We start from the raw sequence: 17,244 nt of genomic DNA on the forward strand, positions 1-17,244 counted from the left end.
GTTGAGTAATCGCTGAATATTTGCTTTTGAAAAATATGGATCACGTAATTTGCATTAAATTGGGCTTGAAAAATGGCATAAAGAACAGCTCTGCATTCGTAATGCGGATTGTGGCTTTTGGCAAATCTACTACAAGACAAGAGTTTACAAGGGATGAAAAAGTTTCAAAGAGGGTCGAGATGATAATGGAGATGATGTACGCCCTAGCCCATCAATTACTGGCAACAATGTGGAAGTAATTAAAAAAATGGTTTTGGAAAAAAAAAATCACCATTACAGAGGTTGCTTATGATATCGGCCTATCCTTTGGCTCATGCCGAGCAATTTTTCCAGATTTCCAGACGTTTTGGGCACAAAATATGTAGCAGTAAAGTTTGTTCTGAAACTGCTGAATTTCAATAATTATATATGACATCATGGTAACATCACTCACAAATTGCTGAACGAAGTCAGAACTTCTAAAGAAAGTTATAACGAGTGACCAAATATGGGTGTACAGGTGTGACACAGAAACCAAGGCCAAATCGTCCCAATGGAAACTGCCTGGAAGAATAAAATAAATAAATAATTCAACAAGTTCGATCACATTGTAGATCCTTCTCACAGTTTTTTTTTTTCAGTTACGATGTACATCATGAGTTTGTGCTTTATTGCTGTATGGTCAATAAGGAATACTACTTGAAGTTATTTGCCATTTGTGTGAAGCAATCTGAAGAAAACCTTCAGAATTGTGGCAAAAGCACTCATGGAAATGGCACATGATAACTCTCCCACTCACCTCAATGCTTGTTCAGGATTTTTTGGCAAAAGATAACTTATGTTGCCTCAGTCACTGTATTCATTGTACATGACCACCCGCAACTTCTTTCTATTCCCTAGGCTGAAGAGAAATGTAAAGATACATCATTTTGGCATCTTTGATAACATAAAAACAGGATTGTTGAAGAAGCTAAGCACCATAACAAAAATTGAGTGAAAGAAGTGCTTCTGAGATTGGAAAAAGCTCTTGTACAAATGTATTATATCTGAGGGTGATTACTTCGAAGAGGAAAAAGTTGATGATAAATAAAGATTCTTAAAGAAGAACAAAAATTACTGTTACTTTCTGATCACACCTTGTACAGTGACAATTGACTTTGGATTGACAGTAATGAAAGTAATCATACAAAGGAGTAACAAGAGAGAACATGTGCACCTGAGTGATCCATACTTCCTTTTTAACCTCCAACCACCATTCCAAGCAGGGAAACTATTAGTTCTGAAAGCTAATCTTGCATGTGTGTGTGTGTGTGTGTGTGTGTGTGTGTGTGTGTGTGTGTGTGTGTGTCCAGGAGCAGCAATGAAAAATTTTGCCTTGTGAGCGTAAGTACTTGTCAGGGATTCTGCCCTGAATTTTTTTTTTTTAACAAGAGAAAACTATAAGGTCATGAAACAACAGTGAATTGAGAGGAAACAAAAACATCTAAAAAAAATTGGTGGAGCTGGGGCACAAAAAGCCAAAAATTTTACATAAATGTATTAGTACAAACACCAATACCACGTTTATAATTAATTCATTAGCACCTTTTGGCAATTATTGTCATGTATCATGCAGGACAGCATTATCTAAATGAATACTACCATGATACTTTCATTTGCACACCTGACACCGATGGGAAATAAAGGATACATCATGATAGCTGCAGAGTAAATAAGCACAAGAAACATTAACATAAGCAGTAAATTTCTCGCGCTATTAGATAACTTAGGAAACACATTCTATAATTTCCTGTGATAACTGGATGGAACTGGTGCTAGTAACTGTTTCAGCTCAGATTGAGGTACAGGAAGATTATCAAGCTTCATGTCCACACCCAAGAACTGCCTTTTCTTTATTCTCCTTCCAAATGACGACTTCCTCTGTGATTAGCACAGATAAGCGCTTTTTGGAAGGCACTGAATCTGACGTGCAATTACACTTAATTTTTAAACTTTTATTTCTTCCCCTAACCTATGATAGTCATTAAATATTTTTCAGACACAAATTTTGGAAAAAAAATGTCTCTACACCTTCTAATATTAATCATGTTGGAGTTGTAGGCGTCCTCCGAAACTAGTCTCAGAGCTGTAGCAGGGTGTATATGCGGATAAGAAAAATATTCCCTGATTTTCCAGTTAAAAATACACTTTTTCAAAGGCGAAAGTACAATTGTCCTATGTTAACTGACAATATACTTTCTCTCAGAGCTGTGAAACTTAGCAATCCTTTGAATGGTAAAGATTTTAAATAACAGTGTTGAACTTTCCAGCACTCTGGGATACGAAACAGTAAAAAACACGTTCTGGAAAGATCTTTGATGTACAGCAACATGTACACTGCATATTTCTGTATTATGAATATACAGTATAACCACGAATTAGACCAAATCCAGTATTGTAACTTCCAAAGCACTGAAATCTAGATTGCACTGGTGATGTGCTTTTGTCAGCCAATCATACCTCACACCACGCGATCTAGCCACTCAATGACAGCAGATATTTGGAGCATAGGACACGTGATATAGTCAGTCAATAGGAACATTTATATACATACTGTATACCTACAAGCAAAGCTATAAGCTTTCACATGCAATACTAGTGGTGAAAAACTTTTTGTTGTCTTTTCTGAGGGTGTTGTTAGGCAGAGCACAGTTTAAATTGTAGCAGCTGAATAATTTTGGCAAACATGATTATAAAGTTCAAAGCTGTGCACTAAAAAAGTCATGACTGAATACGTATTCCGTCAAGCACGTCGACTTTTTATAGAAAATAGAAGTACGTGTGCAATTGCTCAAGAACTCCTCACACTTTTTTTTTAAGGATAATTATATTTTTGTCACCATTACCGCATAATTTGTGATCTATGAAATAACTAAAATAAATATTAAAAACTAAACTTGAAGCCTCATCTTTTTTGGCATGTGATACCCTTTAACAAATGTGCCAGTAAAATTTTATATAATCGCATAAAGGGCTGGCCATATGTGCCTGAAATTTTTCTAAGTGCTTGGTCCTGAAAAAGAAGTTTTAGATGACAGACAAATCTTTGAGATTTAAGTAGTTCACTGATTTAAGTAGTTCACTGCACATTCTCACATGTAAAATAATTCATCTTGCACAGAAGGAAATTTACTTTGAAATTAATGCTTCTGAAACCACCACGCAATATTTTCTTGCAACCTGTTAGAAATGTTAACAGTTGTGATGTCACGCTTATCAAAAGCGGTTTGTTGCCCTTTATAGTCTTCGTCCTAAAGCCTTTGACATTTTGCTGTCGGCAGATTCTTGTGGGTGCACTGTGTTTTGTTGTTTCAAATGGTGCATTTTCTTTGCACCTGAAGTTTTATTTTGGTGTTATTCTCTCATTTATGTTTCAATATTATGAAAAGGAAAGTTGCTACTCACCATATAGTAGAGATGCTGAGTCGCAATTCTTATCAGTCAAGATTACAAAAATTTAACTGAAAACTGAAACAATGAAAAATTTCGCACTTGTAGCATACATCCCAGGGCATATACACCCTGCAACAAAACCTTAGCTGCATTTGACAACAGGAGAAAACAATATTTTCGTGCTCCCTCTTAAGGTAAGTGTGCCAGCTCACGCTGACACGGACTGTACAGCTCCATGTCCACACAAGAGAAGTGATCATTTGCTCTCCTTTCAAATGACGACCTCCACAGGTATATCCTTCTCAGAAGGCACTGAAGGTGATGTCACATAAAATAAAACAATAACAAATTCACATAAAATAGTTGTATAGTGTGATTAGCTGGGAGTCCCTGAGGGCTATTCAGCTGGCCAGTGCAACTCTTTCGATTGGATGCACTTTCGCAACCTGCACAGTAACGCTAGCAGGGAAAGATGACAGTTCAATGTGAAATTCAAACCATGTGTCATTTCTGGCATACATTCATATCACTAAAAGGTGAAGGTCTGGGTAAAAGCAGAATGAAAAATTTCAAGATCTAATAAGGTGTCAATCTGTGACCTTTCAGCTTCCAGGCATGCACTTTACGACACTGAAGAAGGGGGTGGGACCACCATCACATATTGACAGGGTGTGGGGCTGCATCTTCCTTTCCTTTGAGACAGTATCGACTGAAAAGTTCTGAATATTCAAGTAAAATAATACATCCTTTGTGTGAACCTGGTCAGCCTGGCCAGTTCACAGCAAAGAACAGAAAGACTACTTTTTATACCCTAGTCTTTAAATGTGGATTACTCAGATATAAAATCAAGTTCAATCATTGTGTTGTCCAGGGTATGTGCAAAACACACTGCCCGATCAAAATTATCTGAACACTCATTACTGAACATGTTTGATGACTTAGGAAACACATTCTATAATTTCCCAAGATAACTGAATGGAACTGGTGCTAGTAACTGTTTCAGCTCAGATTGAGGTACAGGAAGATTATCAAGCTTCATGTCCACACCCAAGAACTGATTTTTCTTTATTCTCCTTCCAAATGACGACTTCCTCTGCGATTTGGCACAGATAAGCGCTTTTTGGAAGGTACTTAATATAATTAGAAGCTTTATGTAACTGAAACACACAACAAAAGTTACAGCAACATAACAGCCTTCTTCACAACATATCCTGTTACACATGGCCATTCTTAATACACAAGTATCAGTTAACGGAGATTCGAAAACCAAAATTTAGGTAAAATATTATACAGGGTGTACATAAAGTCCAGGAACACTTCCAATTACTCATTGCAGAAGAACTAAACATTGTACAGATGTCACACATACTGCATTTTGAAGAGAAACACTAAGGTGTTTTTTTTTCTTTTTTTTTCAAACATTTTATAAGCAAACTATGGGGCATTTCACAATTTGTCTTTACGTCAGCATGATTGTGCTGGGTAGACTTTCAATGAAGTGTGTCAATGTTTCTCAAGGGATGGCAACCTGGTCTTCCTCAACATCCAAAACCGGAGAAGGTTGGTCTGGAGTAAAGTTGACGTTCTAACTCACTACGAAGGTGTTCCTCTCGATTCAGGTCACGGCTCTGGGGAAGCCAGTACATTTCATGAACGTTATTGTCTACAAACCACAGTCTCCCCGATTCTGCTTTATGACAAGATTCAATGCCATGCTGATACAATCATAGTCTGCGAAATGTTCATCTATTGTAGGCAGTTCACAATGCTGTGAAATATGTTAATAACCTCCTACATTTAGTGTTTTCTTAATTGTAATAAGGGGACCACACCCGAAACTGTACCACCACTTCCTCCATACTTCACTGTTAGCATTATACACGATAGCAGCTAACATTATCCAAGCATTCGTCAAACCCAAACACTTCCACTGGAGTATTTCAGGGTGTAGCACGACTCATTACTGCAAATCATTCATTTCCGGTCATCCATTATCCAGTGGTATCACTCTTTACACCACTGAAAGCTTTGCTTACCATCTACAACAGAAATGTGTCGCTTAAGTGGAGCTGCTCAGCCACTGTACCCTGTTCTTTGAACACTCTATGCACAGCCATTGTGCTAGGTGTACTACTGGTAACATATGGCACTCCTGTTGATTTCATGCCATTTTTCACAACCACCTTCCACAATGCTTGACAGTCTCTGCCCACAAAAACACAAGATCTGTCTAGTCTCTGGCTGTCATCATTCTATTACATTTCCAGTTCACAATCATAGTACCAAAAGTTGCCTCAGGTGTCTTTAAAAAGGTTGAAATGTTCCTGATAGATCTGTCACCCAAGTAACATCCAATAACTAGTCCATGTTTGAAGTCGCTGAACTCTGCTGACTGACACATTCTGAAGTTATTACTTTTCTAGTGACAACCTAACAATCCCAGGCTCCTTGTACTTTAACGAGCCCACCTCTCATTACATCTAATGGTTAACTCTACAGTACATACAGGTGCCCAGATACTTCTGAATCAAACAATGTATTTCCTGCTGTATCCTACTGAAATTATCCAAGACAATTCAAAAGCTGTTTTCACAGGAGGTACCTTGCTTCAAGTATGACTTACGCACGTACTCAGTTAAGAGAATTCGCCTAAAACAATTTGGCAATTAAGAAACCTAAATGTACTTCCCACCACTGTGTGTTACTGCAAAGTCAATTACCAAACAGTTACAAAAATAAAACAAATGTGTAACTAATATATTTTTGCCTCACTCTCTTGCCCAGTGGTAAGTAATGACTTGTTGCCACTCAAATGGCAGTTAGTGAAGATTGTAATGCTTCATGTCCACATTTATTAGTTCTGAAAGCTAACTGAATGTGTATGTGCGTCTCTAGTAGCAGTAATGAAAAATTTTGCTTGAGTGCGTAAGTACTGGTCAGGGATTCTGACCCAAACTTAACATTTTAACAAAAGAAAACTATAAGTTCATGAAACAACAGTAAAAAAGTGAAATGAGGAAACAAATGCAAAAAAATGTAAAGGAGACCTTGAAAATGCATGGAACTGCAATGCCCGGGGCACAAGCAGCCAAAAATTTTATCTAAAGGTAATAGTACAAACGTCCAATACCACATTTGTGATTAAAATTCATTAGCACCTTTTAACAATTATTGTCATGTACCACACAGCATGGCATTATCTAAATTAATACTACCATGATACTTTCATTTTCACACCTGACACCCAAAGGAAATAAAGAAGAAACTAAGAAGACATAATGATAGCTGCAGAGTCAATACACAGCAAGAAATATTAAAGTAAGGTAATAGCATAATTAATGAAAGCATTCAATTTCTTGCTCTGTTTGATGACTTAGGAAACACATTCTATAATTTCCCAAGATAACTGAATGGAACTGGTGCTAGTAACTGTTTCAGCTCAGATTGAGGTACAGGAAGATTATCAAGCTTCATGTCCACACCCAAGAACTGATTTTTCTTTATTCTCCTTCCAAATGACGACTTCCTCTGCGATTTGGCACAGATAAGCGCTTTTTGGAAGGTACTTAATATAATTAGAAGCTTTATGTAACTGAAACACACAACAAAAGTTACAGCAACATAACAGCCTTCTACACAACATATCCTGTTGCACATTGCCATTCTTTATACACGAATATCAGTTTATGGAGATTCGAAACCCAAAATTTTGGTAAAATATTATACAGGGTGTACATAAAGTCTGGAAACACTCAATTATTCATTGCAGAAGAACTAAACATTGTACAGATGTCATACATACTGCATTTTGAAGAGAAACTTTGAAGTTTTTTTACAAACATTTGATAAGCAAACCATGAGTGACCCGGCAGACGTCAATACGGCAATCAAATTTTTGCCATTGCCATCCCAGCACGGAATTGTCGGCTGTGGCAGTTGCCCTCTATCCCGGAGCTCTGCTACATCACGTGCTAGAAGCAGTACATACACCAGATCTTTAACGTTCCCCCACAGAAAAAAAGTTACACAGAGTGAGATCTGGTGATTGGGGAGGCCATTTCATGAAACAGCTGTCTCCTTCTGTAGCAGCTGATGCATCAATGCGGCAGCTCAGTGTTCAGGTACCCACAAACTTCACGATGAAAACGGGGTGGAGCCCCATCCTGTCGAAAGATGGAGAGTTCGATTCCATTTGAGGCATCAGCCATTGCTGCAACATGTCCGAGTAGCAACATCCAGTGACTGCTCTTGGCGAAGAAGAATGGTCTGTACAGTTTTCAACTTGACGGGGCACAAAAAATATTTACCTTTGGGGAATTACACTCAAATTCAATGCATATGTGTGGATGCTTGGTAACGCAGCTTTGACAATTATGCCTATTCACTTTCCCATTAGTATGAAAAGTGGGTTCGTCGCTAAAAATCAAGTTATCAACACTGCCATCCCCATCCACATTCAATTGTTGCAATGCGAACAAAACTCAAAAGTGAACAAAACTCAAAACGCTCGTTTTTATCATCTTCACTAAGCTTCCGCACTAGCTCCAATTTGAATGGTTTGATAAACAGTTTCTGTCGCAGGAGTTTCCACACTGTCACTGGAGCCATTTCGAGTTCACGGGATGCACAACACACCAATTTCTTTGGACTCCTTATGAATGACTCTCGTATGCGCTCCACATTCACTTCACTCACACTGGGACGTCTGCTTCTCTTTGCTGGGCACAAGCAACCTATCTTAACGAATTTGTTGTGCCAGTGGTAAATGGCCTGCCTTGCTGGTGGGTTCTTACCATACTTGGTTCTAAACATCTGTTGAACAGCTGTAGTATCATCAAATTACCAAACTACACACACACACACACACACACACACACACACACGGGCGGTGGGGGGGGGGGGGTCTTTCAGGGTTTCTCTTCAAAAGGACATATGGATGATATCTGTACAATGTTTGGTTCTTGTGCAATAAATAACTGAAAGTGTTCCTGGACTTTATGCACACCCTGTATTGTTCTTGCTTTTTATGATAGGCATTATTAAAATGGGTGAGAGTGGCAAATAAAATGTTGAAATCCATCTGCAGATTATGTAAGACATTTCTTGCAATACCCCACATCTGAAGAGACAGAAAAAAATTTCCGTTATCTACAATCCAGTACTGAACATAGACACAAGTCGTATTTTTGTGGACACTTACTTCCACAGCAGAATCCGAGTATGAAAAACAGGGCACAGCAAATCCATAACGTCTTGATGGTATCAGTCAAGTAACAAAGCTAAATGTAAAGGGCATTTATCTATAGTGGTATAAAATTTATTTAGAAAACAGGAAAAATTCGCTGAGACTACCAAATCCAAAACTGCTTTGTCCCAACTCAGATTGCAGTACAAGAAGATGGAAGAACTTCCTTCAAGTCCACACCCAAGAACTGATCTTTGCTTTCCTTCCAAATGACGACTTTCTCTGTGATAATCAGAGGTAAGCAAGCACTTTTTGGAAGGCACCCAATCTGAACAATGACATTACGCTCTAAACATTATTCTTCCCTAACGGTATATTCCTTCCGTGGAGCCTAATTGAGTCTCTGCAAACGTTTCTGAAACACAGACATTTCATTTCAAAACACGCCCTACAACTTGTCAAAGAATTGAAAAGTGGTAATCGGAGATGGGACAACAGTAGGAATTAGGATTACATGGAAGAGGTGTTGAACAGCATATCAAAATAACAAATGTAATTATTGGGTAAAGTAATGAGTAGCAATATTGGCTGGGATGAGCAGTGGGGTATGGAAGAGGCACGGGGCAGGTAGGATGGCAGGGAAAGGGTGGGTGAAGATGCTGCCGTGGTGCCTGAGGAGTATGCAGGGACAGGATGACTGCTAGGTGCGGCACTGTGAGGCTGTGCTCGAGAGCAAATGGGGAGAGGAGAGAAACAAGAAAGGGGACTGACCTACACAGGTGGGCTTGGGGGAGAGAGGGGTAGAAGGTGAGTGCAAGGCTGCCGTGGGAGCAGGAGGCAGGTGGAGGAAAGGGACTAGTTAAGGTTGTGGCATGTGCAAGGCAGAAAAACTGGTGTCATTGGAAAGAACCCATGTTGCATGAGCTGTGGAGCAGTCGCTGCCATACTCGGCAGCTGTGTGGTCTCTCATTCACTGTCTGGCAGTGGTGATTCGTGTGCAGACAGCTTGTTAATGGTCACGTCCACACAGAATATCAAACTGATTGTGTGTGTGTGTGTGTGTGTGTGTGTGTGTGTGTGTGTGTGTGTGTATTTCTTGTTTCAGGTTTGTCAAAACCCTGGTAGAGATCGCAATTCAGTTGCTCCAGTCCTGCAGAGATACATCATATTCCTTTCCACCTCTGCTCCCAACACCTTGAGTCTTGGCTCATATACCTGAAAATGACCTAGATAGCTAAAACATATCCTAATCTGATTTTAAATGTGCACAATTGGCAAGGAATGTCTCCTCTGTGTGGTGAGTTTCCATCTATCCTTACTGATATTTATTCCAAAAGTATTCTCATTCCAGTTCTATGCATCCTCCAAAAATGGTATCACAACCACCAAAACTTTAACTGTATTTGGAAAAAGGAGAAGTTAATATTTTGTTGCTCTCTAGCACTAATAAAACTACTAAATTTTTCCAAGTCAGACTGTGGTACAAGATGACTTTGCTTTCCTTCCGAATGACTACTTCCTCTGCCATTTTACACAGATAATTGCTTTTTGGAAGGAAATTAACATGGCAGTTATTTGTTATGTAACGAACACACAGGACGAACAATATAACACATTTCTAAATAGTGTGTGCCACTGTGCTGCCATTCTTAAAATATACATTTTGTTTAATGGGGCTTCAAAACCGGAAACTTAGGTTTATTTATATTTATATCGGTTTTTGTACTAACCATTGAAATGAGCAAGAATACAAAATTATATAAAAATCTGTGGTGATTATGTAAGATATTTCTCACGTTACCCTGCATTTTACACATGGAAAAAAGGCTATTTTTTAAAAAAATGTACTAAGGAACCTTGGCTGAAATCAAATTTACGTGGACTATTACATTCAAAGGAAAATCTAAGAATACAAAACACACAAAACCAAGGAGCAAGGTTAAAGGCAAAGAAATATATACGATAGTACAAATGAACTACAGCAACAAAAAGCAGTAAAACGCATAGAGCCTTGCAAGTCAAAATGAGTGTCTCAGCTCAGATTGCAGTACTAGAAGATTGGAAAACTTCCAGCCCACACCCAAGAACTGATATTTGCTTTCCTTCCAAATGACGACTTCCTCTGCGATTGGCACAGACAAGCGCTTTTTGGAAGGTATTAATTTCAGAGATTTTAGTATCAAAACTCAATAGACATGAAACTACACCTTAGAGAAAATTACAAACCACAAAGCTGCCCCCCCCCCCCCCTCTCTCTCTCTCTCTCTCTCTCTCTGTGTGTGTGTGTGTGTGTGTGTGTGTGTGTGTGAGAGAGAGAGAGAGAGAGAGAGAGAGAGAGAGAGAGAGAGCGAGCGAGCATTCAGACACCTTTGGTCTGCTGTTTTCAGAAAGGTACAGTCAAAGAGTGAGTCTTTATTCAGGCCCCTGTAGTAGATTAAATAGCTGGTCAACAATGATACTGTAACCTTATTTCACTGTACTGATTGAAAAGAAGTTCCATTTGTCTATGAAAAATCAGCTCAGCACTCATCAGCCACGGGCAAGAAAAATGTCAATAGTTGCAGTTCTTGATGACTCTTCAAAGTAGCTGAATAATTCTTGCAGTGTTTATTAGCATATTGTCATCTCCATCAATGGTCTTTACAAAACATTACATATTCAAATTCAATTCAACTTCCATCTGAAAACTTAATATCAATTTTTGTCTTCTTTAACTCAAAACAACATCGAAAAGTGCATTGCTGTACAAGTACAAGAAGGGATCTATTACTTACCAGTTATGTCAAAATCCAAGAAATGGGAAAGTAAAATTTTGTTATAAAAATGAGGTTGAGGGAGTTGCGTTGCAACACTATTCCATGCAAAGAATGTGGTAAACTGCTGCAGAAGTTACAAGCAAAAATTTCTCGTGCATTAATTTTGCTGATTATAGATGTAGAGTGCATTCAGTTTAGTGTTTGAAGCAACAGCTCTGATGACTTGGCAACTCTTACCTTTCTGTCACCAATTGTGCCCAATTTATCATAAAAGTGGCCAGATTTGGTTTTTCTTTGTGTGTGTCTTTTTGGGAGGGAGGGAGGGGGGGGGTGCGCACACATTATGCTAGGACCAAAGACATGTTTCTGCATTGCATGATTACAAACTATCATATGGAGACACCCACATGCTCAAACAACTGCTTTGATCTTTAAGCTGGATGTTAATGCTTCCATTTGTCAACAAACACTTGACTGCATCCTGTGGCAAGAGGTGGGCATAGGTCCTTCAACATGTTCAAATATTCATGCGCCTTTCTTGTAGGGTTAAATACTGTGTCATTCCTGTGCCTTCCTGGTACTCTGCTGATGCAATCTGAATTTTTACAAATAGGGGAAAAACTTCCCATTTAGCTGACTGCTTTTCTGCTATAATTTATCTCAAGACAAGAAACAAAGTGGTGTTAAAGCAAAACTGACAACTGAGACAGCAGTAGTATCATTGCACCATTTCCGAATGGGACACAACAGAGAGAATCAGATCAGTTCATCACAGATATCATGAGACTGTAATTCAATCTCAAGCTGTATAAAATATTTCTCTGCCACTTCTTGCATCAAAAGTGCAGAGTCTAACAGTATTAAACTTCAGTCAGATTAAAACTGTGCACCAGACCAAGACTAATTCTGGTCCCGCATTTGAGCCTCAGTCCAGCTCACAGTTTTAATATGCCACAAAATTTCATATCAGCGCACACTCCACTGCAGAGTGAAAATTTCGTTGTTCTCGCAATACTGCCTGAGGAAATGTAACTTTGGTTCAATTACTGTTAACCTGTCCACGCACAAGCCATTTGCATAGCATTACCTTTCAGGGCCAGAACACACTGTTCTTTGATACAAGTGTAAGTGTTGCTTCAACATATAAATGCACCCTGCCCCAATCCACTCCAACTGTCCTGCACACATTAGCATTATCACAAATTGCTTAGCAAGTCACTTGATCCCAGCTACTGCTGACTTACTGGACCAGGACCGGGACTGCGACTGCCGGTCCAGAGAGCTCTGCCCACTGCCCTCGCCACGGCCCTGCTCCGCCCGCCGGCCCCTGTCGCTCCCGTACGGGCTAGTGCGTCCGCCGTCACTCGAGTCTCCACCGGTCCCTGCGGGGGGATTCCGCCAGGAGTCCTCGCGCCGGCGATCGCTGCTCGTACTGGAGAACCTGTTGTTGCCACAGGAAGTCAAATGACTGCACCATTCTCAGAAACTGAAGCCCAATGTTTGCAAAATTTTCAAAACATTACCCAGGAGTTGCAAGATCTGTGTACTAGAATGACATCGGTAGTAATTCTAATATCTTTCATGAGCTTATTTTCAAGGTAGAACATTTTCTTATAAACAAAAGCTAATAACATGAAAAAATATTTAACAACACAATTGTGAAAACAGACCATTTATAGTAAATCTCATCCCTTCCACACAAATCTTAGAACATTTGGTGTTGAAAACCACTACTCTGTGTTAAAATTTTTGTCAAGGAGTAGGCCACAGGGCTAAGTTTTTCACTTCTGGGGGCTGATTAGTTGAGAAACTACATATATAAATCCTCTTATTTTTGGCGTATGACTAGTTAAGTTCTACTATTACATACAAAAAGTACACACTGTATGACTCTAATGATTTAAATTTCATACATTCAAACTTATCTAAGCACCTACATTTGAAATGTAATGCTGAAAAACATATCTTTCCACTACTTAGCTACATAGTACAAAGTGTTTGAATACTTTAACAAATAAATAAATATACTATGGAAATAACTAACGTCAACAAATGTCAACAGGAAACTAAACAAGGAAGGATAGAGAGAAAGAGAGGGAGAGAATGGCGATATTAAAGAACTGGTCACTCCTGTTCTGCTACACTAAAGTGAGGAGCTGATTCTAATGAAAGAGGATAAGACAGAAAAAGAAATGGTTTTGAAAGCTATGGAACGGGCAACAGAAAAGAAATTAGTCAAAGGCAGAGATTAAAAATTACAATACATTAAAAAAAAGACCACAACACTGCAGAAAAAGAAACTACTTAAAATGCAACATTTATTCCTCTCCTTTCCTTTACCAGAGTCGGAGAGGAGAGAGAGAGAGAGAGAGAGAGAGAGAGAGAGAGAGAGAGGGGGGGGGGGGGGGGGGGGGGGGGGAGAGAGAGTGTGTGGTGTGTGTGTGGTGTGTGTGTGTGTGTGTGTGGTGAACAGTGCAGTCACAACTGATTTGAAGAAGTGTGGGAAGAAAGAGAATCTGTGTGCCACAAATAAATTAACATACAAGTGTTCCTTGCAATTTGAAACTTCTTACCTGTCCCGGTCTCGATCCCAGTCCCTTTCGCGACCACGGGAGTCCCTTGCTGTACTTGGGGGTCCGCCAGCACCGACTCCCAACATTCCGCGTTCGCGAGCCAGACGCTCTTCTATCTCCCGCTCTCGGGCTGCCGTATCCACGGGCTTAGCCCCACCAAATACCGAGGCAGCCTTCGCGCCGGTAGCCGGTGCTGGCTCGGGAGGTTTCGCAATGGGAGCGGCGACTTCCTCCAGAGGTTTTGTGCGGGGTTGCAAGTTCAGCCGTGGCCTCTGTGATGGCTCACCTGCATGAAACATTGAGACATACTCCGTTAAAAATTTCATTCACTCACACTTTGACTCCTTCCTGATGTACCTGCAATAGAATCCCTCATAACTACAAAATCTGTGAAAACAATATGATGAATGTAGGCAGCAATTCACCTTCAAAAAGTCTAGAATTACTATCATTTTCAGATGGTGTGCAATATGAATGAGCATCAAACGCTTTATTTCCAAGATCTGTTGATTTTCCAAGAACTTGTAAATCATCTGCTCCACACATTTCTCATCTTCACTTCACTTTTTGAACACAAATCAAAAGCACACAATATGACGAATTTTTTAGCGATACCACTACTGCCATTTAGAAACTATAAAGTCTGCTGACTTCAAAGACATTCATAGGAACCATAAACATACAGTATAACCCCCCCCCCCTTTACAATCCCAGAATTAACATTTTCCCACTGTTTAAGACATTTCTTATCATTCCTGTCAAATCTCCTGTGCCCACAATGTTAATTTGCACCCTATTTTGCATCAACATATTTATAATTTTCCCACAATTTACACATTACAGAAAAATGATCATGGAGAAAAAATTATGCTAGGATGATGTTGGCTGTCCAACAGTGTTTTCAAATATTACATGGTTAAGTTTCTTGACACCAGGGCACTCTACTCCTCAGCAGATTTGAACTGGCAACTTGTAAAAGTTGGAGCAGTTCATGCTGTATCTCCCACCGCTGCCAAGCTCCACCTGGTGTGGTGGCTGATGGGAGTAACTAGCTTCACTCGAATGAAGATCTCATGATCAATAACAACAATTTCCAAACAGTCTCTGCTGTGCAAACACGGTTGCATGATTGTTGTGATCATTGTGACACCTTTGTTAAGCCATATTTAGTGTGTTTCCGCATTTGGCCACTTGTAATTCTAGTTTATACAATCATTCACAGACGAAAAACACTTTCATAAAACTCTCTCAATAAACCACGGTTCACTGTGGTCTAGCATACGTATTTCAAGGAGACTTTCACAATATACCAAATAACATTAGAGAAAAACGTACAAATTCTATTTCTAAGATTAGCAACCAGGACACTAAATCAGTGATGTACCAATCATAACATGTAGAGAGACTTGGCACAATTTTTAAACAAAGTTATACTTACACTGCACATCCATAGTAGATGCCTTTGAAATACAGTAAATTCCATTTATTACAAATAGTTGACTGTTCAACTCAGCTTAGCATATTTTAAGTCCAGTGAAGTGTGTCAGAATTTTAAGAGGCACACAAAGCAAAGAACTTTGTGACCGTACCCGTAATCTGACTGTTTACTATCCTTCCACCCGACAAACCAACTTGCTATGTACCGCAGCTGAGTGCTTTGGGGAAGGATCATACCCATGGCATTAAGTGGTAATCATTCTAAGAATGAGTTTCTTATGGCAGTCACCATACTAAAGTGCAACATTATGTCTTGAAATGTTGCCAGCTATAGGACATGCCCCACTATAAATGAGCACCATCACTGTACATGGTAACTAGACAGTAAATTCTGACAAGTCAATAACCACAGAGAGAATATTAAGGGATGGCAAACAAAGTCACTACACACTTCAACTGAAGTGTACAATTATGTAGCAAGAAACAAGAGAGAAAATAACCTAGTGACCATGCTTACGCAGCCATTAACAGAACAAGAGTTCATGTTGCTAAGGAAGATAACTGACTATACAATTTGATGCATAATTGCTTATGATATTTTCTGGAAGAAAAAAAAAAGCATTAAGTCACTATTAAATATGTTCTATTAGAAAAACTAAGTAATACCTCCATATTTTCTTTCTGTGACAGAAAGATTTCTTGATAGTGCATTAGGTGTAATGTAAATGGATATAAATTTAACAATGGAAAATCCAGGGTGGAATGGAACGATATTATGAAAAGCATAGTTTCAAGGCGCAACAAAAAGACTGTCGCAAAATAAACTTTTGGCCAACAAGGCCTTTGTAAAAAAAATAAATGACTGGCTGGCTAACTGACACACACACACACACACACACACACACACACACACACACACAGTCTCTGGGAGCTGAAGCCGTACTATGAAACTGAATGTTAGTTGATTCTTTTGTCATCACTTGGCATAACAATGTATCTGTACATGGAAAGCACAACACTGTGGATGCTCTTATAGTGGTACAGTCACAATTTTGAATTTTTCATTTATAAATTAAATACAGTACAAATACTACAGAGCTGTATTTGTTTGACAGTTTGGCAATCCAAATTTAATATTTGAAGACGTCTCACTGCCTTGAAAAGGAGATTTCTCTATAAATCAACTGAGTATAGCTAGTGCATCTACTGGTGAAATGGTTTACTGCTTTTTCAACAGATGGTGCAGTAATGTATGCATATTCTAAATCATTAATACCTTTTAATTTCATTTATTGGTTTTTCTAAATCTTTATTTTGCCCTCCTGTAAAATTTACTTCTTGTGGCTTATATGCTTAAATCATTCATACCTCTTCATTCATCATTGATAGCACAATAAATCACCGCAGTACTGCAGTAGGCAAGGCAATTTAGCTTATTATGGAAGAGGTTTCACCAGCTGACATGCTACAACTGGTTCTCTACAAATCAGTTGACTGGAACCAAGTAATGATGACTGGTACTGAATGACAATTCCTTTTCTTGTTTTGATGGCTGCATCTGACAACAGAGAGGGGGTAGAGAGGAAATCTGCAATGGTCTTGAAGACAAAAAACTTCTTATTGCTCAAACAGTATGGCAGACAAGTATTTGGTACGGCCAGCAAAGTAGCATCGTTTAGCTGCCACAGCAACTGCAGAAAGACTGACATGATGGACTGCACTTTAGCACGTAGCACGGGTCACGTTGCCGTGCTGCAAAACTGGCCTGCTCATGTCTGAAATGTATCAGTCAGCATTTTAGATGTAATTTATTCTGTCTTTTTGCTTTGTTTAGATAGAAGTCATGTTCTTGGTTCATTTCATTCTTTGTGTATTCAGTGTT

At 39.1% G+C, this 17,244-nt stretch overlaps 1 protein-coding gene across 1 annotated transcript in view; it reads right to left on the reverse strand.

Annotated features, from left to right (window-relative positions):
* LOC126215362 (eukaryotic translation initiation factor 4B-like) overlaps positions 1-17,244 on the reverse strand; it is a 49,978-nt gene that overhangs the window by 12,838 nt on the left and 19,896 nt on the right. The window contains exons 6-7 of the mRNA XM_049942053.1: positions 13,926-14,211; positions 12,597-12,793 (exon numbers count right to left, since the gene is read on the reverse strand). Coding sequence (XP_049798010.1) covers positions 12,597-12,793; positions 13,926-14,211 — 483 coding nt within the window. The remainder of the gene's footprint in view (positions 1-12,596; positions 12,794-13,925; positions 14,212-17,244) is intronic.

Source organism: Schistocerca nitens, chromosome 12 (genome assembly GCF_023898315.1).
Source record: "Schistocerca nitens isolate TAMUIC-IGC-003100 chromosome 12, iqSchNite1.1, whole genome shotgun sequence".
Lineage (NCBI taxonomy): Eukaryota > Metazoa > Arthropoda > Insecta > Orthoptera > Acrididae > Schistocerca > Schistocerca nitens.